The following is a 23,723-nucleotide window of genomic DNA, read 5'->3' as shown; positions in this document are numbered from 1 at the left end:
ACCGCTTGTATTGGCCGATCAGCAAAATGTAGGAAGCCTACTGTCATTATTTATCATAGATTTACATACAAAATGCACAAAACATTTTGTATTTCCTAAGAAATCTTGACGTTTAGCTAAAACATTGAGTGCGACAAACCTCAATTGATAGCGCTACATGCCCTTGAAAGCATCATTCGCACACTGGCTATGTAACCACTGCATATGCTCAAGGCCTCCCATTGAAAAGCCATTCATCATGACCCACCATTGTCCTCTTAAGTTTAGCTTATCTGTTCAGCGGCGATCACTAATTCATATGCGCTTCAGTGTTTTGTTTTAATTTTGGTGTCAACTTCAGTGCCAATGAAACCCGAGCCGAGGAGACTGTGCGCGGGAAAGCAAAGAACAGAGAAACGAGAGATCTGACAAAATTTTAGGCCTTCTACAGCTTTTTTAATCTGTGAAGCAACTTTCCCTGCGGTAAGCATTTTTTCCAGCGTTTCGTATTACAGCTGCCTGAAATGATAACACAATGCAGATATGCTAGCCAAAGTCCCTTCTTGTTTCACATGAGTATAAATAAGAGGCAACACAAAGGCCAAATTCCCTTAAACATCCAGCATAATTAAAACCAAAGAATATAGCTCTGATGTGCAGCAAAGGATTGTTGAGCTTCACAAATTAGAATGTGGCTGTAAGAAAATAGCTAAAGCATTGAAAATTCCCATTTCCATCAGCAGGACATTAATTGAGAAGTTCCAACAACTAAAGAAGTTACAAAACACGCCTGGAAGAGTTTGAATTTATTGAAAGGATAGCCCCTTGAGATGTAAAATCTCATTTTCGAGGGGGTCCCAATCACACATACAAACTACAATACAAAATACAACACATTTAAAGCAAACAAACAAATAAACAAAAACAAAAACAAAAAAAAAATCACTTAAACACACAAATAGCCCACTCCCCTATTCTCCCACCTACAGTCTACAACTGTATTCCCACAAATATATATATTTTTTTTTAATCACATAAACACACAAATAGCTCACTCCCCTATTCTCCCACCTACAGTCTACAACTGTATTAGACAAACAGGAGCATGTACACACAAGAGGACAGACATTTTAGTGCAAACATGAAAATCAAAATGTACCTGCACCCTGAGAGATAACAGAAATAAAAATAAATATATAAAATTAACAGGATAATTTATAAGCGTTGGTATAGAACCCTTGATTTAAAAACATGAGCAGGTTATTTTCAGATGAGAAGATCGATTAGTCCCATAAAGACAGAAAGATGTGATTGATCTGAGAAGAGGAGGGAGATTGTTCCAGTCAGATGGAGCTTTGTACTGGAATGACCTGTGGCCGACTTCAGTAAAAATTCTCGGGACACAGAAAAACGGATGCTGCATGTGTCGAAAGGGATAGGAGGATGTAAATGGAACCAAAAGCTGTTTTAAGTAAGAAGGGCAATTAAAATGAACGCATTTTAAAAGAAACTGGAGCCAGTGATATTGCCTTCGGGATTTTGGTTGGAGCCAATCAAGAGTTCCATACAGCGTACAATGGGTTCTGTAAGGACATCTCAAAACACACCTACATTGTGAATGACATTTAGAGGTTTTAAATTGGTATCTGAAGTGTTTTGGTAAATAATGTCTGCATAGTCAATAATAGGAAGAATTAATTGGGAGATCTTTTTCTGACTTGAAATGAAAAACAATTGAGCGCTAAAGAGAACATAAGCAACCATACGATTTTTTGATAAAATTAATGTGAGGCTTAAAGGAGAGTTCGGGGTTAAGCTAAAGACCAAGATATTTAAATAGATTAACTTTATTGAGGAGTGACCCGTCATTAAAACTAATATCTAAATCAAAGGAATGCGAGGGGTGGCGTCTTTTAAAAAAACACCATACTGCAAGACTTATTTTTATTGAGGACAAGTTTGTTTTTGTAAAACCAATCCTGCAATGAGTTGAACTGAATGTATGAGAGTGGGAAGAGTAAATAACAGTGTCATTGGCATAAAGATGAATGAAAGACCGTGAGCAAGTTTTGGGAAGGTCATTAATAAAGGCACAGAAGAGCAGAGGACCCAGTGTTGAGCCTTGAGGAACACCCTTATCAACAACCAAATAATCAGAATTTGAGCCTTGAAAAGAAACATATAGGTCCTGGACATCTTGTTCAGATACATGGCATCATGGATTTTAGCAAATACCAACAGATAAAAAAAAACAAAAAAAACTGACCACCTCTGCTAAAAATCTTATAATGGGACGTGGTTGGGTCTTCTATCAGGACAACAATCTAAAACAAACATAAAAATCAACACAAAAATGTGTCACTAAGCACAAAATGAAGCTTCTGCCATGATTATCCCAGTCCGCTGACCTGAACCCTACAGAAAATGAGTGGGCTGAACTGAAGAGAAGAAGCCTCAACATGGATCTGGGAATCTGAAGGATCTGGAGAGATTCTGTATGGAGGAATGATCTCTGATCTCTTGTCAGGTGTTCTCCAAACTCATCAGGCATTATAGGTGAAGACTCAAAAGCTGTTATTTATTATTATTATTATTATTATTATCCTTTATTTTAACAGGACAGTCCCATTGAGATATAAAATATCTTCTTGGTTATTGTGGCAAAAGCAGGTTTAAAAAAGTATTGAATAAAAGGGTGCCATTAATTGTGGCCAATGTGTTTTTAAGAAAAATATTTATTTTATCAAGAGATACACAAACACACCATTTATAGTCTAAATAATATACCACTAAGTACCAAGACAAATTTTGTTCCGTTTCATGAAGAATGAGAGGTGGAAAATGTTTTTGGGATGGTCTCAGTCCATCTTGTTTTACTATTTCATCCAAGGCTCTCGTTCTCTAAGACTGACTGCAGAACTGTCGCCTGAGTCTACACATTACCTCTGTGTCACTTCTGCTGCATCTCATCAGCCTTCCAGGAACTTCAGGATGAAAGCAGAGCACTTTGTTATTTTTGCTTTAGGTTCATTTTTACATTTATGTAATTAGACGAAGAGATATTTCCTCTGCTCCAAACATCAGCACACCTGCCAGACTTTGTGCATGATTAAAAGAGGATGAGCATTTAATCCTTCACCAATTTTTATTCCGCTCACAATGCCATTATCAACAAAACGGCACAAAAATATTTCTCTGTAAATCACTTGCAGAACAGAAAAAAAATCTATAAACATATATATATTTATTTTAAATATAAAGTATTAAAGCTGAACACTTACAGGAAAGTTGATTACATCAACTAATAAACCTAAAAATCATATGCATCCCAGAAAATAAAAAAAGGTGACAAAACAAGATTATTTCATTTTATATAATATAAAAAACCAAAGTAAATACAAGACAAAATAAATACAATTTTTTCAATATTGTAGTGATTTAGCATACATTCAGAACAAATCATTTTGAGTAAGCTAATCCAAACATTTTGTTGACTTTTTGCATATTCAAATTCTACATCTGAATATTATGTCTCTTATTGATTCTCATTTTCAATGTGCCATTCATTTCTCTGCTGTCTAATGTCATATGTCAAAGACTAACAGTAACAAAAAGACTTGAGGACCAGGTCGAGTAGCACGTAGAACACTAGTACTAGTTTATACTAGAATAGTAGTTGGCAGGTCGACTTGAAAAGAAAAGAGAAAAAATTCAATACAAATAGTTTTCCATAACAGAGACATTCGACAAAGAGATCAGGAACCAAATTATCCTGGAGAGATAGGCAGCATTTGAGGAAGTTTTCCCTATAATCTCTAGGAGGCACTTTGTGAAAAGCAAATAAAAATCGTGTTTAACTAAATGAATTTGGTTTATGTTTAGGCAGCAGTATGGTAAATAAGCACATACAGTACAGCATTTAAAAATGACTTTCAACAGCTACAATTATCTACTTGAATTACATGTAAACATTAAATGTATGTTGAACCAAGCACCTTGCCAAACTCGCCCATGATACAATATTTCTGCATTGTATTTTTCCTCAACAAGATGGATGAATTACCAACACAAGTTTGGGCAAGACCAGGTGAGGATTTAAGGCTGATTGGTGACTGCTGCCTGTCCATCAAGATCAGTCGTAACTTAAAATTAGAGTTTTTTAAAAGGGCTTACTTCAAAGATGGAATATTTCTTGTATGTGGAGCCACAACTGAAAAAAAAAAAGGCAAATGTTTCAGTGCAAGAGTTTCTGGTGGTTGAAATCTATGCTTTCAGATTTTCGTCCAGCCAAAGAAATCAAACTCAAGATATAACAGCATTTAAACTGAACTTATTCACTGCTCCTTACAAGAAATGACAGACAGACGTACAGTAAAGGCAGACAGCAGGTGTTTGCTCTGTAAGTGATTGGGCGTTTTGGTGCATCTCGGTTTCAGAGTTACACAAACTGGAAGAAAATTCGATTTCCTATTCATCAGAACAACCCAACAGAGCCATCTCCCGGCACAATGTTTAAGAGGATGGTGTGAGAAACCCAATCCAAATGTGGCAGCGATTGGCTGTCCTTCCTTTCAATCGCCTCACATTTCTGCCCTGCGAATGGGGGGTTTATCCCCGTTGCCGCCTTCCTCCTCCTCTTCTTCCTCATAGTTCTCCTCATTGTGATGTTGGGCGAGTTGAATATCCTCCTTCACAACCTGATCCCTGACCTCTTCCTGTACAGATACAAAAAAAACATATTTATATAAAAATAATCAAGTATGATGTTTGTTACACACACCTATACAAGGCATTGAGTCTGTTCGTTTGATACTAACCACCTCAAATTTCTTTTACAGAAGAAATAAAGTGATGCCCTGCATTCGAATATGCCTATATAGTAGGCAAAAAACATTATTTAAGCTGAGTAGTTTGTCCGAATTCATAGAATTCATGAAACAGTAGCTGAAGAGTACCCGGATGACCTGCTACTTCCAAGTGTGCATCCACTGGACACTTTTATATCCCACAAGGCCACAGGAGGGGGTTTGTGAACGGCAGTGAAGCGACACAACTGACGCCTTAGGTCACAAGACAGTGACAACATGGCAGATGTAGTATGTCCAAATTTCATTCATACTTCACACATTCATACTATCATACTAAATACATTTCAAGTATGTAACTAAATGTAGTACCTACTATACAGTATGCGATTTCGGACACAGCTATGGGTTTGGACCAACATGAAGGTGAGTAAATGATTCCAGACTTTTTCATTTTGAGTGAACTGTAACTTTAAAAGTGCACAGATGTGAATAAAGCATGAATAACATTTCCTAAATCTAAAGCCCCTTTCACAGAGATTCCGGAAAATACACTGATAATGTGTCCCGGGATTGTTTGATTTGTTCATTCACACTACCAAGGATTTTCTGGAATCTGTGAGGGCGTTCACACACATCCCGTAAAGACGTCATGTGTAATGTATGCGTTGAAAACGTTAGTGTTGTGGTACAACAATGGAAGTGTTTGCATTGCTTTAAACAACATGGCAGCTGATCAGGCATTAGATGTTGATGTGCAAACTTTGTTGTTCATTTACAACAACATGAACGTTCCGGGACTAATCCCAGCAATGTTAACGTCCCCATCCCAGAATCAATCCTGGGACGTGTTTGCGTTCACACAGAAGGCCCTCTAGCAATTCTATGGCAATTTTCTGGGATCAGCGCTCTATGTGAAAGGGGCTTTAGAGATGAGGTGAAAATGGAGGATGGATGTTTAAAGTGGAGCTGGACTCCTGACAGTAACTGAACACCGTGGAGGACTTTGCAATTGATCTGACTCACCCAACTGTGGCACTGCCAACAGTCTACAGTTACAGCGGCAGCTTGTACAAAAGAATAAGTGAAAACGTACACACACGTAAGCACTACATAACTCTCTGTGATACATTACAGTGACAGAGACCATAAAATTGTTGTCTTGGAACAGACAGCTTAACTAGAGATTCATGGTCCTGCCTTCGACAAGAAACTAAATTAACACTACAATTAACAAATATATAATGCTTAACAGATACTAAGGTATTTAAAGGTGCACTGTGTAATATTTAGGAGGATATGTTGACAGAAATGCAATATCATATACATAACTATGTTTTCAGTGGTGTATAAAGACCTACTTAATGAACCGTTATGTTTTTATTACCTTAGAATGAGCCATTACTATCTACATACACCACGGGTCTTTTACATTGATATGCGCCGACATGTTTCTACAGTAGTCCTAAGCGAACAAACGTGTTTTGTCACTATGTTGTTCTTCGTGCAAAGAAGCTAGCTAAAGTCAGCGAATAAAACTCTGACACAATGATGAACAAGTAACAACTTAATTATTCAGTAAAACGATATGTTATTTTGAATATTATTAAGCAAATTTCTTAATTTATATTTTTAAAGAAACCTCATTGCTTAACTGACTACTCTCTGCTGTCTCAGACGACGATATATTTTCCTGTCGGCCACTGTAATTTCTGTTGGTTGCGATTCACAACCTCACCACTAGAGTTTACCGGCCACCGCTAAAAATTACACAGTGCATTGTTTAAAAGTTTGGGGTCGGTAAGATTTTTGAATGTTTGAAAGAAGTTTCTTTTGCTCACCAAGGCTGTATTTATTCGATCAAAATTGTAATACTGTGAAATATTTTTACAATTTAAAAGACCCGTTTTCTATTTTAATATTAAATATTTTAAAATGTGTTGCTCTGTTGGCAAAGCTGAATTTTTAGCATGATTACTCCAGGCTTCAGTGTCACATGATCCTTCATAAAACATTCATAAAATATTTCTTATTATTATCATCATCAATATTGAAAACAGTTGTGCTGCTTAATATTTTCTATGGAAACAGTGATGCCTTTTTTTCAGAATTCTTTGATGAATAGAAAGATCAAAAGATCTTTCTTCTGTATCAGTCAAAGTGTTTACTGTCACTTTTGAAATTAGTGTTTACTATTTGATCACTTTAATGCATCCTTGCTGAATAAATTTCTTCCAAAAAAAACAACAACAACAAAACACTTTTGAAGTATATATAGAGTGAATACAGGTATATAATAGGACACTTTTTGACTGTCATTGTGGTTATTTTTAAAATAAGCCCCTAACATAACAGCATTTTCAATATCTAAGAATCTCCACTACACTACACATATTAAAAAAGAATTGAAAATTCATTTTTTGTTGTCCTGCATTGTTGCTTAGTCCTTGTCAAGTCACTATAATATTCTGGTTCTGGTCTCATTCCTTAAAGCTAGGGTAGGCAATGTTTTTGCACTTTTTGTTATACTGGTTGAAACTCTCTTCACATCCTGATAGCAATCAATAATAGAAGAAGTGGTCTAAATATAAAAAAAATGCACATATATCTTTTGTGGATGTCTCAGGACCAAAAATGTTCGTCCAATCATTGGATTCGGTCCGAATACAATAATAGGATGTCCTACCAGCCTGCCAATGTATGTATTTACATACCTCCGCACACCTGCTCACGCAGACATCTACACCATCAGCGGGTTCCATGAGGCTATGCAGAGTTGTAGACAGACACTGAGTGCCGCAAACAAACAGCAGCTGCCTTTTACAGTTCCTTCTGAAGCAAATGCTGCGTTCACGCCCTGTCGTAACTACAGTAATTAAGAGATGGCAACCCGTGACGTTCTACTTGGAGCTGTCCTTGGAGACTTGAATTTCTGCCTGTCTATGGCAACAATATCAATGCCGAAAAGAATCTGCAACAGTCAGGTAGAGCTCTGTAAGTTGTTTATGTTCATTATTATTGTATTGTTATGTGCTTTGAGACATGAGGTAATTTAATGCCGTCTCGTGACGCTTTGCAGACGCTGCTGTGTGAGTTGTGATCATGTGTTTTGAAGGACACGTGGCTTTGGAGACGCTCTGAAGGGAGGGCGGCATCTCATGCTTTCAAAGCTAGCTTGATATTACTAGCCTCTACAAAAACTGCACAGCCTACTTTTAATTTAATCATGTAAATCTAAAGGACTATTTTTAATTTATTTCATCATTGTCCAGGTATAAGTCTGATCAGCAAACCTCTTCTGAACAGCCACGATTTATAAATATTTTGTACCTGTTCTCCATTCTCCTCATTATAAGGGTCTCCCTCTTCTTCGCGCATCGCCTCATGCTTCTGATTTTCAGCCAGCTCATCTTGAGCCTGGAGAGAGAAAGCCATCCCGATTAGGGAACAAATAATTCTTTTTTTTTTGTTTTTAGGACGGTGTGTGTGTGTTTGCATTTGTTATCCGACCTCATCATCGCCATCTTCCTGGTACTGCTCATCCAGAGCATCTTCCTGTTGGTCTGGGTTTCCAGCCATCTGCACAAAACACACAAAACTTCAGACATTCTCAGTTGCATAATATAAATATCCCCTACAACAGTCAGCTTCCCAAACTAAATCACTGTGAGTCTGTTTTTTGTTTTTATACAAAAAATACAGTATATCTCCACCAACACTGAAGACTCATTGGTCGTTTCATACACCTATTAAACATCATGCTGAAAACATGTCACGTCTGCTGGTTAGGAGACTCCTTTCAGCTGCAAAGAACCAGTTGCTTACCACCAGTTGTTCTTCAGCAGGCGGCTGGTGTTGATTCTCTACGGCCAGGTGCATTTTGGGGTTGCCTACAGGTGCTGGCTCTTCCTCCTCCTCTATCTCATGGGCATGCCGCTGCTGCTCTGCTTCCTCAAACTCATCCTCACCCTGATTGTTGGGGTCGTCCTCTGGATCAACATCCGCTCCTACAGGTCGCTGTAAGTTTGACGTATTTATCATCAGTACACGTTCACAAACAATGGCTTAAATTACTCACATTTGCACAGCATGTGCAAAAAATGTAATGCTTTAAAAAGTCACTCATCAAGTTAAAAATGCAGTTTTATGAAATTTAAGGTCATAAAAAGTCTTAAATATCTTACATGGTATAAAAAACTAATTTGGGGACAGAAAAAAAATTATTCAGATTATTAAATCTCAAAAGGAGATGACTGAATTAAATAAATATGAACATTGCATGTTTAAAGTCAAATAATTGCGCTTTTGTGCATTCTACAGGTTCTCGGTTTCAGTGCAGTTCGCAATCAATGAATACTAAGGATTTATGCGAATAGATTGCTTATGATCTACTGTTGATAAATTGTGACAATGTTTACTTTATGGTTTTTATATTATTTTTGTAATTGTAACATGTTGTAGATTGTTGTATGAGTGCATATTTTATGTGCCTCATCTTTTTGAAAAAGCAGCCAGCTATAGTAAAACAAACTTCAAAATAAGAGTCCCGGTGTATTTCGAGCTTGTTTATAATTATAATTAAAGTCCAACATTATAATATATATTTATAATTACAGAATTATTCAATTCAATTTGAAGCAGAAATCTTAAAAAACCTACTGTACTTTTTGAAATATACATTTTTTAATGTGCTCCTACATTTTTAAACTTAGGAGCACATGTGCTCCTTGGGAAAAGTAAGCATCAAGCCATGTTTATATGAATACTGGTGCTTGTATGTGTTTATAATATCATAAGGGAACACACCTCATCCTCATGTTGAGCATGGTCCTCTTCACCTTGCCCTGGCTCCTCATGGTGCGCGTTCTCCTCTACACATGACAGAGACATACAAAAGTATAATCCTCAGGGCCCAGTTATTCAAAGTTTAATCTGGATCAAAATGATCTAGATTTGGAAATCCCATGTTTTGCTATCCAGGATCAGGTAATCCATTTTACTTCTTGCGAGAGAACACAAAAGCATTTTTCCTCCCATCTCCATGTCCCTTTAGGGTTTCCGTAGTCCCTCATGTGACCCAGAACCAAAACAAACAAATATGCATGCAATAATTCTTAGAAATTACTTCTGTCTGGTTCATCTCTGATGATTGTGTCAATGTAGTTTACATAGAGTGATAAAAAAAAAACTTAAAATTAAATATATAATTTATTTTTTATTTTTCTATATTGACAGCTGTTTATTTTATTGCACTAAAATAGTTTTTTTTTTTACTTTACTGTACTGAAAGACTTAATAGGTAGCCTAATGTCTACTACTTTATTATTTTACAGTTAAACTAATCAAGAACAAAATAAAAATATCAAATATCTCTTTATACAAATGTTGTTGTTTTTTTTTTACCAGTTTTAAAGTTTAATTACATTTTTGTTCCTGAAATCCACCCTTCTGCTGGGATCAGGATAATCCAGATTTTTTCGATCAAAGGTATCCCAATCTATTTTGGCATCCAAGATTGGATTTTGTAATCTACTCTGATTTCAGAATCCTTTTTTTTCCCTTCTTTTCAACAACCAATTTTCAAGATTTGATCCAATCCGATCAGATTACTTTTGAACAACTGGTCCAAGATATTAGAATTGCACCAAACATTTAAGAAATCACTTTGAGACACCACGAGTAAAAAGTAGCACTGCTATCACGACAAACCACATAAATTGTCACCTTTCTCATCATCTATCTGTGGCTCTTCTTCTCCCTGGACTATATCAGCATCTATGTTTTCATACTGTGCCTTTTTCCTGGTAAATACAAAAAAATAAAAGGATTTATAAAACAAATCATTGCAGTTTCCTGGAACAGTAAAATAGCAAATAAACAGGCACAAATGACCATTCTTCATTACTGCAAAAAGTATTGTTAAAAATACACATAATTACAAATTATTATAATTTTTATATATTGTATTATATATTTATTTTTATTTTTATAACTGTATAACTCGAGGGAGGGCCTCTGACCGGAGCATCTCTTGCTGGAGTTTTTGCTCTTTGAGATCGGCTTCTCTGTTCAGCTGTTCCTCTCTCGCTCTCTGCAGACGTAATCTTTCCTCTCTCTCCTTCTGCTGCTGCAGCTGCTGTTTCTGCAGGGTTTCCTGACGCAGATGCAACTGTCTACGCTCCTCCGCCAGCTGCGCAGCCAGACGCTGCTGCTCCTGCTGCTGTTCGTATGCAGACTTCACCCGCTCCACCTGCGCTGGCGCCACCTGGGGGCAGAACAGAAGAGTGAGGGCCTTACAATGGGAAATTAGTTCAATGTTGGAAGACAATGCAGGGAGGTGGACTGGCTAAGATAACATCTCAGTATATTTATAATAATAACGAAAACATACAGAATGAAAACATACTGATGTTCAGACTGCAGGCAAATCGGATTTTTTCTCAAATCAGATCTTTTCAAGCAGACTGTCAAATTACATTTGTGTGACATAACCAACCTATCTGCATGGGTTGTTTTGGTAACAACGTAAGCGTACCAACGTATGTGATGAGGCTTTCAAATGATGCAGGAAAAATTAAAAGCATCATCTCGCTCTCCAAATAAGCGCCCTATTGAGTCTCGGTGCAGAATATTTCCGGTATTTCCGTCACTGGTTTTAACGTTATCGTTGTGCGTCACATTAAGAGTGATGCATAAGACAATTTGAAATCTGATTTGAGCAGCCAGTGTCCAGACTGAGACGCATTTGTAAAAATCTGATTGGAATCGCATTTCACACAAACTCCAAATGTAGTTTGAATCAGATTTGAAAAAAAACAAAACAACAGATTTCATGTGTTTTTTGGGAAATGCAAAATCTGCATATGCAAAGAATTTTTGCTCGCAGTCTGAACATAGCCATAGTATGTTTTAAATTAGATGGAACATTTTTCAAATGATACTTGAAATTTTTGTCTTTCTGACCAATTGGCTAAAAATGTCTAGGTAGGCAGCTTACTATGCTAGACTACCGTTCAAAAGTTTTGGGTCTGTGTGTATGTTCATTTTTAAAGAAATGAATACATCTATTTAGGAAAGATGCATTAAATTGAAGTAAAGACATTTATAAAGTTACAAAACAAATGAAGAAGAATCCTGAAAATAAAAGCATAACAATTTTAAACTGCACAGCTGTTGTTAACATTGATAATAATAATAGCATATTAGAATGAAATCAGCATATTAGAATGATTTCTGAAGGATCATGTGACGCTGAAGTAATGTTGTGAAAATTCAGGTTTGCCATCACAGGAATAAATTACATTTTGAAATATCTGTATTTACATAGAAAATAGTTATTTAAAATTGTAATATGAATGATTTACAATATTCCATTTGTCACTGTATTTTTGATCAATTAAATGCATCATTGGGGAGCAAAAAAAAAAATCTTACCAACCCCAAACTTTTGAACGCTAATGTAGCCATGCTAGTTTATTGGTAATTTATCTAATGTTTGCATTCAGAATCATGTCGCAAGTGTTCTGACCTCTTGAACGTGACGTTGCTCCCTTTCTAGCGCGTTTTCATCTGGTTGGTTGGCCTGTGGCTCCTCCTCCTCCACTTCATTATGCGGCACATCAAACTCCTCCTCTAGTTTCTGAGGTTGCCCCGCCTGCTCCATCTCCTCCTCTGCCAGCTCTCTCCTCCTCTCCTCGGCTCCTCCCATTTCTCCAACCTCCTCCCTGTGGTGCGATTCAGGCTTCTCGTCCTCGTGGTGTTTCTCCATCTGAGGGAGATCAACATGAAACAGATCTCATTCTTCACCATTTAAACCAGTGACATGATTGGGGGAAAACCTCAGTTTTGAATGCATGATGGATAAACAGTTTCAATACCTCTGGCTGAGCATCCTGGGGTTGATTGTTTTTTTCTGCGTTCTCATTCTGGACGGGCTGAACAGCTGCATGTCTCAGACTGGGCATCTTACTGAGCGTCTCCTTCAGCTGTTTATATTCATCCACCTGAACCTGGAACCCATCGAGACCGACTACGTCAGTACAACACCACGCATCAGAGTAAAGGCTTCATATACTCTGTTGAAATGTTACATGAGCGATGGTTTGGTGGTTAGCTGAAACAGGCAACAAACACAGCAAGCCAAAATCAAGAGCCTGACATAAGGCAGAAGAGAAAGAGATTAAAGGGCGAAAACAGAAAGAAAACTAGAGCAATCTATATCAATAATTGCATAATTACTTGAATAATGAATTGAGAACCTAAAGCAACATTTATTTAATTGACCAAATTCTACAAAACTACTTGGTTTTCATTTTATTTACTAATTTAATTTAATCATATTATTTAGAACTTAAAGCAAAATGTATTTAATTGATAAAAAGAAAAAGAAACAATATGGTATTATTGTATTTATGTATTTGATACTTAATTCATATTTAATAATTGAATATTTATACTTTTAAAATAAATGATTTTGTTTTAGAAAGTAAAGTTTGTTTTAAAGCAAAATGTATTTAATACTAGAGAACTACATGGTTTTAAATGTATTTATTTCTATTCAAATTATATTATATTTATTTATGTTCAAACGCATATTATTTTTTATTGAACTTAAATGTAGGTCTTTAAAAATGTTTAATGTCATTGATACTAAACATTGCAGGTTCTTGTACATCAGCTTTGTACCTCTTGCATCTTATTTTGTTCTTGCACCCATTTAAAGAAAAGTAAATAAAGACTTCAAATTTGGGTCACACAATGCAAATGTATGACTTCAAAAGACTATTCTTTTAAATCATACTATTGTTTTATCATCCTCAACTCATACCCAAGATCCTGCAATCCTAACCTAACCTTTCTCCCAGTCCTTCTTCACTAGGGTGCAGTACCTGTTTTCTTTTCTGTTTGAATGCCAAGTGTTGCCAGCATATGGAAGGAAAATATCACTCTGTATCTCACACACACGCTAAACCAATGCCTCCCAGCATCCTTCTCTATCATCCTGGGAAAGCAGATAATGACAGTTCTAATTAACGAGCATCTGTACATCTGGTTTCTCAAAGCCACAGAGAAAGAGCGAGTAAACAGGAAGTACAGCATGTATGGCTTATCAGAGTCATGCACATTTTAGCACGCTAAACAAGGGCAAGAAGTTCAGAGAAACGAGAGTGAGAGCGTGCGCAAGAGATCATAATGGCCTTGTGGAATGTGACCGGACTTGAAACGCAGGCTTAGTCCAGTCTGACAAGCTTGCATAAGCAGCGCTGAAATCTAACTGAATCAGCAGTATCATGCTCTGCTTTCACACTGAGAGCATTTCTACTTCTATGCAGTGCTTTGCAGAAAATATAATAAAACATATTAGCTCTGTTTCAAAACCTTGCTTCCTACATAGGCAACATCCTAACCACCATGGTTACCGTCATAGGTGTCTGATTTGGGATGAAGCCACATAAATAACACTCCTAAATTGCACAGGAGAAGCAACTTATTTGTTGCTTGATAATGACACAATGCTCGAACAAGTGTGAAAATGCATGCAATAATTTAATTTTATTACACTAAACTATGCTTGCTGCTTACATGAGCTCTGTGAAACTTGACTTGCCTTTCCCACAGGATATGCTCTGCATAGCATTTGAGCTGTCAGTGGAACAGCGCACACACTCCTGCACCTGCTTAAAGCGCATGCACACACACACACACACACACACCCTAACCTGTGCCGCAGCTAGCGCACTCTTGTGGTCCTCCAGGGTCAACACAAGCTGATCGTGGCTGGTTTTTAGGTTCTTGTGCTGTTGCTACAAGAGGAACCATCACAGGCAAAGCTCAAATACAAGCATTCAGGATAACCGCACTGAATATTAGTATGGACCGTGTGATAAAGCTAAATTATAATCATCAAAAATACAACTGCCTGATCTGCAATAAAATGGATCATGGAAATTAAGACTAAATTTGAATTCTGATTAGGTGAATTTTATGAAAATGTACAAAAACATTTCACAAAATTTAAACATTTTGAAAAAAATTAAAAAATATACATTGCATAAAAAAAGTATATTTTTAAGAACCATTAATTTTTTTGCACTGTGAAATTATTTCAGAATCATAACAATTTCTCCATTTGTAATGTGATAAAATAATCACATATTATTTAAACTGATAATTATCATTTTTGAATTTCAATTATAAGCACAGTAAAACAGTAACAATTGCATCATTGTAATATCTGTTGACCTGATGTCATTTAGAATATTCTAAATAAACAAACAATTAAATATCAAATGTATTACATTATATTATATATGGTTAATACACATTAAATTTAAATATACAGCAACAGAGATATAAATAGAATTATTTATTTATTGACTTGCTTTTTTCTTTACATAAAATATATATATATACAGTGAGGAAAATAAGTATTTGAACACCCTGCTATTTTGCAAGTTCTCCCACTTGGAAATCATGGAGGGGTCTGAAATTGTCATCGTAGGTGCATGTCCACTGTGAGAGACATAATCTAAAAAAAAAATCCAGAAATCACAATACACGATTTTTTAACTATTTATTTGTATGATACAGCTGCAAATAAGTATTTGAACACCTGTCTATCAGCTAGAATTCTGACCCTCAAAGACCTGTTAGTCTGCCTTTAAAATGTCCACCTCCACTCCATTTATTATCCTAAATTAGATGCACCTGTTTGAGGTCGTTAGCTGCATAAAGACACCTGTCCACCCCATACAATCAGTAAGAATCCAACTACTAACATGGCCAAGACCAAAGAGCTGTCCAAAGACACTAGAGACAAAATTGTACACCTCCACAAGGCTGGAAAGGGCTACGGGGAAATTGCCAAGCAGCTTGGTGAAAAAAGGTCCACTGTTGGAGCAATCATTAGAAAATGGAAGAAGCTAAACATGACTGTCAATCTCCCTCGGACTGGGGCTCCATGCAAGATCTCACCTCGTGGGGTCTCAATGATCCTAAGAAAGGTGAGAAATCAGCCCAGAACTACACGGGAGGAGCTGGTCAATGACCTGAAAAGAGCTGGGACCACCGTTTCCAAGGTTACTGTTGGTAATACACTAAGACGTCATGGTTTGAAATCATGCATGGCACGGAAGGTTCCCCTGCTTAAACCAGCACATGTCAAGGCCCGTCTTAAGTTTGCCAATGACCATTTGGATGATCCAGAGGAGTCATGGGAGAAAGTCATGTGGTCAGATGAGACCAAAATAGAACTTTTTGGTCATAATTCCACTAAACGTGTTTGGAGGAAGAAGAATTATGAGTACCATCCCAAGAACACCATCCCTACTGTGAAGCATGGGGGTGGTAGCATCATGCTTTGGGGGTGTTTTTCTGCACATGGGACAGGGCGACTGCACTGTATTAAGGAGAGGATGACCGGGGCCATGTATTGCGAGATTTTGGGGAACAACCTCCTTCCCTCAGTTAGAGCATTGAAGATGGGTCGAGGCTGGGTCTTCCAACATGACAATGACCCGAAGCACACAGCCAGGATAACCAAGGAGTGGCTCTGTAAGAAGCATATCAAGGTTCTGGCGTGGCCTAGCCAGTCTCCAGACCTAAACCCAATAGAGAATCTTTGGAGGGAGCTCAAACTTCATGTTTCTCAGCGACAGCCCAGAAACCTGACTGATCTAGAGAAGATCTGTGTGGAGGAGTGGGCCAAAATCCCTCCTGCAGTGTGTGCAAACCTGGTGAAAAACTACAGGAAACGTTTGACCTCTGTAATTGCAAACAAAGGCTACTGTACCAAATATTAACATTGATTTTCTCAGGTGTTCAAATACTTATTTGCAGCTGTATCATACAAATAAATAGTAAAAAAATCATACATTGTGATTTCTGGATTTTTTTTTTTTAGATTATGTCTCTCACAGTGGACATGCACCTACGATGACAATTTCAGACCCCTCCATGATTTCTAAGTGGGAGAACTTGCAAAATAGCATGTTGTTCAAATACTTATTTTTCTCACTGTATATATATATATATATATATATATATATATATATCAATGGTCTTGAAATATGATTCCGTTTCTTCATGCTAAATATATTTTCTAATTTTATTTATTTATTTGTTTGTGAATTTTGGGGCTGCCATAACCAGACATTTTCACAAGATTTACCCCTTTAACTGTGGCAAACAGTACCCATGGCTTAATTATTCATAATAACCATAAAACATATTTTGTACTACTGCTCTAAAAAGAAAAACTTTTCGGTTTTACCCTGGTATCCTGAAGTTGCACATAGATGTCCTGATGAGCCTTTCTCAACTGCTTGTTTTCTTCACGTAGCTTAAATTCATTATCTGGGAAAGAAAGAGAGTGAGAAAGGCAGCTGAAATGACTGTAGCTTTTACTTCCACCATAAAGACACCAGTACGCAACATGATGCTAGAGTCTTTGTGGTGGTTGCCAGGGTGTGATTGCTATGAGAAAGATGGTGAGAACATGATACCTTTGAGCTTAGAAATCTCAGTCTCTTTGGTCTGATGAAGCTGGCCAAGTCTCAGTTTATGTTCATCTAATGCCTTGTTGTGTTCATCTCCTTGTAGCTGATGTCGCTCTTGTAGTTCGTAATACTGCTTTTTTAGATCGTCATGCTGGTTCTGATGATAAACACACACACATACACAGACAACAGTGAATTATCTGTGTTTGCCGTGGGAAGAAAATACATACTGCATTTTACAGTACATCACAAAACATTTTTTTTTTTTTAAACAGTTGATGAGTTTTTCCAACTGACCTTCAAAATCTGATGCTGGGAATGCAGAGAATTAAACCTGACGCTGGCATCTTGCTGTAAACAAAGCAAATACAAACAAACCTAGTCATTTTGTAAGCATGGCATCATGTCTCTCTAAATGCCATGCCAGAAAGCCACAGGCCGTGATATTCGAGAAATTTATGTTTTGCATACAAACAACCAGATGAGTATTTGACTGCAGGGTAAGTGTATGTTTTCTCTCAAAAAACTTAGCTTCCCTGCATTTCAACTAGTTTTACAACTCAAATTTTTACTGAAAAAAAATTCTTCATGCCGTAGCTCTCAAAACAACATACCTTTTCTTTGTTGAGAGACTGCTGAGACTCTATTTTATACACAAGATAATCTGTGAGGAAAAGGCAAAAACAAGTATTACAGCAGAGACAAATACAAAAAACGTATTATGCTAATTAATGAACTATTACATGATATTATTTTGCAAAGACATTCATACGTTTTAAGTGCGGCTTAAAAGTCCAAATACTCTTAGGATCTTATTAACTTGACACTTGGCATAACATGGCTGCTTTGGGCTGCACCGGTTTATCCATCATGCAAGCTACAGGATGTCATTACACTTCATCATTTCCTCTTCATCAATTAGTCACTGATGTTGTCATATATTATAAACAAACTTGCCTTCTTTGGCTTTTTTATGCTCAAGCCGCTCCTTCTGAAGAGACTTCTCCAACCTAGAGCGATGCTCGTACACAACTGACAGGAAGAAAGAGAGAAAAATACATTTTTGTATTGGTGTTGACCAGTGTTGGGGAAAGTTACTTTTAAAAGTAATCCGTTACAATATTGTATTCCTCCATAAAAAGTAACTAATTGCGTTAATTGGTGACTTTTTATGGAAAGCAATGCGTTGCGTTACTTTTTCTCACCTGGGCTGAGCTTGCTTGTTTGTTTTTTTAATAACTAAATCTCTACAAACATATTATGGTATTTTTATGCTTTAGTACAGTCAAAAAGCTACATACAGCATCTTTAAAATTGAAATGCATAATCCAAAGGTCAGACAGTTTTGTGCAATGAAAGTTAATTTAAATTTAGCTGATATATTCCTTGGTTATCTTTCAGCTACAGTTTGAGTCTATGCAAAAATGCAAACAAATGTGTTCGGCTCTAATCTCAGATATCTCCATGCCATTTTTTCACCATATGGCACAATGAAAGTTATGTCTTTGAGACAGCGTAATGCACCATGAGTCCTATGCTGACATGACACTAAATTGGCTGAGTTATACAGCTTAATTATACAAGAAAATATATAGTTTTGCACAACCCAACATCGAAAAAAAGATTTTACTAAACAGACTAATTCAGAAAAATAACTGAATGAACAAAAACATCTGTCTGACTCTGAATTCATATGGCTATAGAGGCCGTGTTATAAAAGATATAAATTTAAAGATGTACATTTCTGACATGGGTTTACTGTGCAAACAGTCAAACAAAAAGTATAGCATGCTGTTAACATGCAAACAAAGCACCAGTGCTAAAAATATATATTAAAAAAAATCTAGATACCCCAACACAATCTCCTCACAACAAGAACCATTTACAGTACCATAATCAGAAGGTAAAGTAAGCCGAGCTATTTTTTTTAAGACTTTCCCCACTGTGTGAACCACTGACCCATTGAGTGCCACATTCAACCCTCTTAATTTCTCTCTAATGGCATCAGATTGAAAGGTTGACCCGTCTGCTCTTTTTACACGTAACATGAGCTACACCAGCAAAATCTGAAATGCCTCAGGAAATGAGGGCTGGCAGAGGCTTTCCTCCCCATATTTGTGTTTGTTCAGCAGCGTGGGTTGTTCATTGAACTGCATTATTACAGCGAAGTCATGGTATGCATCCTTGGACCCCTTGCCTCTTGTCTTGTATCCTCCTATTACTTTCATCATTACATAACAGACATGTCAAGTACTTATTATACTGATTAAAGAGATTGTGCAGTGATTAAGACTCAAAGAAGGCAGTAATCACAGGACCTCTTATCGTGGTTACAATAACAATTAAAAGTAAAATCGTTTGTGCAATAAGCAGCACATATGCTTAGGAAATAAAATATATAATGTTGGATCAAGGTCCCAAGGCTATTTTTTAATGAATATAGAACAAGTAGGGGTGTAACAATATATCGTGTCACAATATATCGCAATACAAAAATGCAACAATATGTATCGTGGACAGTGAGAATATGTATTGTGTATAGTTCACCCAAAATGAAAATTACTGTGTGTGAAAAAATTCTAGTTTACAGAGTTTTAGTGTCAGTACTATATTAAACTACTATATACAATGTTGAATATAATGTATAATAATGCAAAGGGGGAATGTTTGTGGGTCCTGATAATGCCAAATGTCTTATGTTACCAGTAAAAAGTGTCTACATTCTAGTCAGTGACAGAGTGCAGCATATTCGTCTAAAATAATTCTGTATTTTCAGCTTCAGAATCATGAATATTTTTATTCTGGTGTCTCTATTGTCCTGTGTTTGGGTTATCAGCACAAGTCCAAGCCTATTCATTTACACACCCAATGTAATACCAAATTTAGCATTTTAATCAAAAGTACATTTTTTGCTAACCTTTTATCATATGTCTTGGAGTATCGCAATAATATCGTATCGTGAGTTCAGCATCGTGATATGTAGGCTATCGAATCGTGACATGAGGGTATCGTTACACCCCTAAGAACAAGTATTATTAATAACTGTTATATAATGATCTAAATGGGTTACTGCAGGTAGTTAAATAAACACATAAATATTTTTTTTACAAATATAAAAATGTTTCCAAAAATATATGAATAATTTGTTGTCGTCAAGATCTGAACTACAATATTGATCTGAACTGAGATCTTTAAATATGTGTTTCCTCATATTTAAACTCTTGTGAAACAAGAAGTCATAGCTGGACAATTTCATGTTTAGTCACCCTGGTGTTCTAAAAACAAAAAAGGTAAATATTAATGGGAATATACTTCAGAGATATTTTACTCGTAAAAAATTCTAGAGGTGCCAATAATTGTGGCCAACGTGTTTCGGAGAAAAACATTTATTTCATAATGTGATTTCCTCCCCTACTTTCAATTATTTTACTTCAATGAAAGGTTAGATTTTTGCTAATTTTTTTAATGAAAGATCAAAAGGATAAACAATGCAGATTTATTTTTTACAGCCATTTTTGGTCATATTTAGCAGGGGTGCAATTAATTCTGCAATTAATTCTCTATAAACGAATAAAAAAAATAATATATTATTAATGTTTTTTATAAATTATAATGAACTATATTATATCTATAAAATTAAATAACTAAAAAATATAATAATAAAAAATGCTGATGTTGTTCTCTATAGTGTCGATCGAGACACAGGATCTCCCCTTCTCGGGGAACCACGGTGGTTACAGTTGAAATCTGAGACATTTTTTATATATATATTTATTTTATAGTTATTATATAATTCATCATAGCCATGAATAATACTATTTTATATACTTTTTTATAATATTTATATAGTTTTTTTTAAATAGTTCAGATCTTGACAAAAACGATGATGATTAATATTTTTTTAGAGAAATGTTTATATTTGTACAAATATATTTATGTATTTATTTAACTTCCTGCAGTAGCCTAAGTGATTTAGATTTTTTATTGTTAAATTTTATAATTGTTAAATTACGATTAATCAGTCATTTACAATGAATTGTTTTATATTTATTATATGTATATGTCAGATCTTTGTCTTGACAACGTAAAATATGATTAATAATTATTTTATTATTGAAAATATTTTTATATTTAAATTAACAAAAAACATGCATTTATTTATTTTCCTACAGTAAAATATTTAGCCTACTTTATAATTATTATCCTGACGCAGTGTCTCGTTACACTTTAAAAGGGAAACTCTTTTACCCCAGGTAATTTTAAACAAATACATATTTATATTTATTTATTTTATTACAAATATAAATATGTCTCTAAAAAACTGCTTTGTTGTAGTCATGGACTGCAGGCTAGCAAATGAAAAATCTATTGTTGAGCATTTAAATTAAATCTATTTTGTTGAAGTCTCATTCATTGTCATTCAATTGCAACAGGGGTACATTATTAGCTATCAACCATTGAGAATCAGCCATTGATTACATTTGAGCTTATAAGTGAATACAACCATAAAACTCAAACGATTCTGATATACTAAAATGTGGAGCAGATGTATATTCAGTAATACATTACATGATTGAATACACACACAAAACCCCCTCCAAACTCAAAACATTTGAGAAGAACGGAACAGAAAATGTGGCATGCAACTCAATATTGCAATATTGCAAAGTAACAAAACTATAGTTTCATCTGCCAACAGTTTAACATATATTTGTATTTACTGGTAATCTAAAAACTAGGGCCATTTTGTCGTACCCTTTTTGCAGCTAGCATATTGAGCTTGGACAAGCAGAAAAACTGCGAAGCCAATCTCTGTAAGACTGGGACAATGAAAGACTGTGATTTTAGGCACAGGTTGAAACAAAATGCTCTGCATAAAAATGAGCATCTTCAACGGCAGCTGCAGGGAATCACTGCAGTATCTACAAAAGCACTCAAACATTCCTAGAATTTCAATACCTTAACAACCAGTTTGACCAGTTTCAAGTTCTGTGAATTGCAGCAAAGTTGGATTTGCAGCAAAACACTTTGTTTGAGTTCCATGAAAAAGGTTTGCAAACCGTGGTGTTTCATTTCATATGTGTCAGTCAAGTGTCGTGTAGATTCCATTGCTATATGGAATCATTTTATATGGTTTGATCTAACAATTAAAGTCAGCATGAAACGGAAGTTAAAAATGTAGGGCTGGATTTGACTTTGTCCATGGGGAATTCATTTGGATCTTTGTGGTTTGCTTTTGCTGTGATGTCATGTGAGTGACATGTTGTCCCACCCTCGTGCCAGTTAACACTTCAGAGAAGTGATTAAAGATGAGGAGGGCACGTGCACAGATAAATCATTTATAATAAATACTGCAATATTCGATTAATTCCATTATGATTTCATGGTGACTTAAATCCACAAGAAAAAGCTACCCCAATCTATCGCATTCTATTCTGTTCTATTCTCAAGATAAAGGTGTGAAATATTTAGAAACATTTGTCACCAATTTTATGTCATTTGAAATTTTTCAGGAACTTTTTGGTTACCAGCCCCGATCTTTCTTAAAGTGGTAGTCATAATTTAGCCTACTCATCCTCATGTCTATCCCTTTAACCAATAGACAACGTTGCCCCATTCTATTCTATTCTATTCTATTCTATTCTATTCTATTCTCATTAAATGGTCTTGAAATGTGCTTTAAACCTAAAACTTTCGATTACCTCTCTAGATCTTAAACCATTAAGCAACAACACCACAAACAATAGACACCCTGCAAGATCACTCACAGTAAACTACATTTTAGGGCTCGTAAGTTGCCAAAGTTTGGGAGAATGTTTCTTGCGCCGTGACGTCATCAAGACGACGTGTGTTTTTACCTTGAAGCTGAGCGGAAAGAGACTCCTGGTGCTGCTGATATTTCATGGCCATCTCTTCTGTCCTCTTCAGCTGTTTGTGCATCTCATAAGACACCATCCCACCGTAGATCATCCCGAATACCACCGTGACCAGTAAGAGAGATTGGAAAATCTTCTTCTGCTTCCTGGAGCACACGCCGTTGCCCATGTTCCCTCCTCTCCTGGATTCCACAGAAACGTTCCTGGGAATGATTTTCTCTTCACTCTTCAGTATAGAAACAACTCTGTCCCCTCCGAGATGAAACATGAAACATTATATTTCTGGACTGTTGCTCAAACGACATATATATCTGAAATGTTTCCCAAGTTTTCCAAATACATTCAACAGTTTAAAGAAAGTAACGAATCCGGTTGTATTTGGTCCTCGTGCTTAGCCAAAGCTCTGTGAAGATGTTTACATAGTGAAAAGCAGCCTTTTTTAATAATTATCTGAAGTTTAGAGAGGCCTAATCGCACCTTTCGGTACGTGTCACCTAGAACTGCAGCAGCTCATCCAGCGCTGAAGGAAATCCCGCCCCTCACAAACATTCCATTGTTTTGATTGG

The 23,723-nt window shown here is 36.1% G+C and overlaps 1 protein-coding gene across 2 annotated transcripts; it reads right to left on the bottom strand.

Moving 5' to 3' along the window:
* Positions 1-3,109: 3,109 nt before the first annotated feature.
* On the bottom strand, positions 3,110-23,700 carry golim4a (golgi integral membrane protein 4a). 2 transcript variants are annotated; one of them, XM_079874578.1, is made up of 17 exons: positions 23,635-23,672; positions 23,140-23,360; positions 18,239-18,313; positions 17,896-17,945; positions 17,579-17,632; positions 17,288-17,438; positions 17,056-17,138; positions 14,504-14,587; positions 12,662-12,793; positions 12,313-12,552; positions 10,805-11,049; positions 10,509-10,585; positions 9,591-9,655; positions 8,610-8,801; positions 8,295-8,363; positions 8,115-8,201; positions 3,334-4,694 (listed from the first exon to the last, which is right to left on the bottom strand). In XM_079874578.1, the coding sequence occupies exons 2-17, from the start codon at positions 23,324-23,326 to the stop codon at positions 4,560-4,562; spliced, it is 1,926 nt and encodes a 641-aa protein (XP_079730704.1). In that variant the 5' UTR covers positions 23,327-23,360; positions 23,635-23,672; the 3' UTR covers positions 3,334-4,559. The 2 variants fall into 2 exon arrangements, with proteins under 2 accessions (XP_079730703.1, XP_079730704.1); XM_079874577.1 differs by having other exon boundaries at positions 3,110-4,694; positions 23,140-23,700.
* Positions 23,701-23,723: the final 23 nt, after the last annotated feature.

Source organism: Squalius cephalus (assembly GCF_949319135.1).
Source record: "Squalius cephalus genome assembly, chromosome: 6".
NCBI lineage: Eukaryota > Metazoa > Chordata > Actinopteri > Cypriniformes > Leuciscidae > Squalius > Squalius cephalus.
This window is presented reverse-complemented; position numbering and strand designations above follow the sequence as displayed.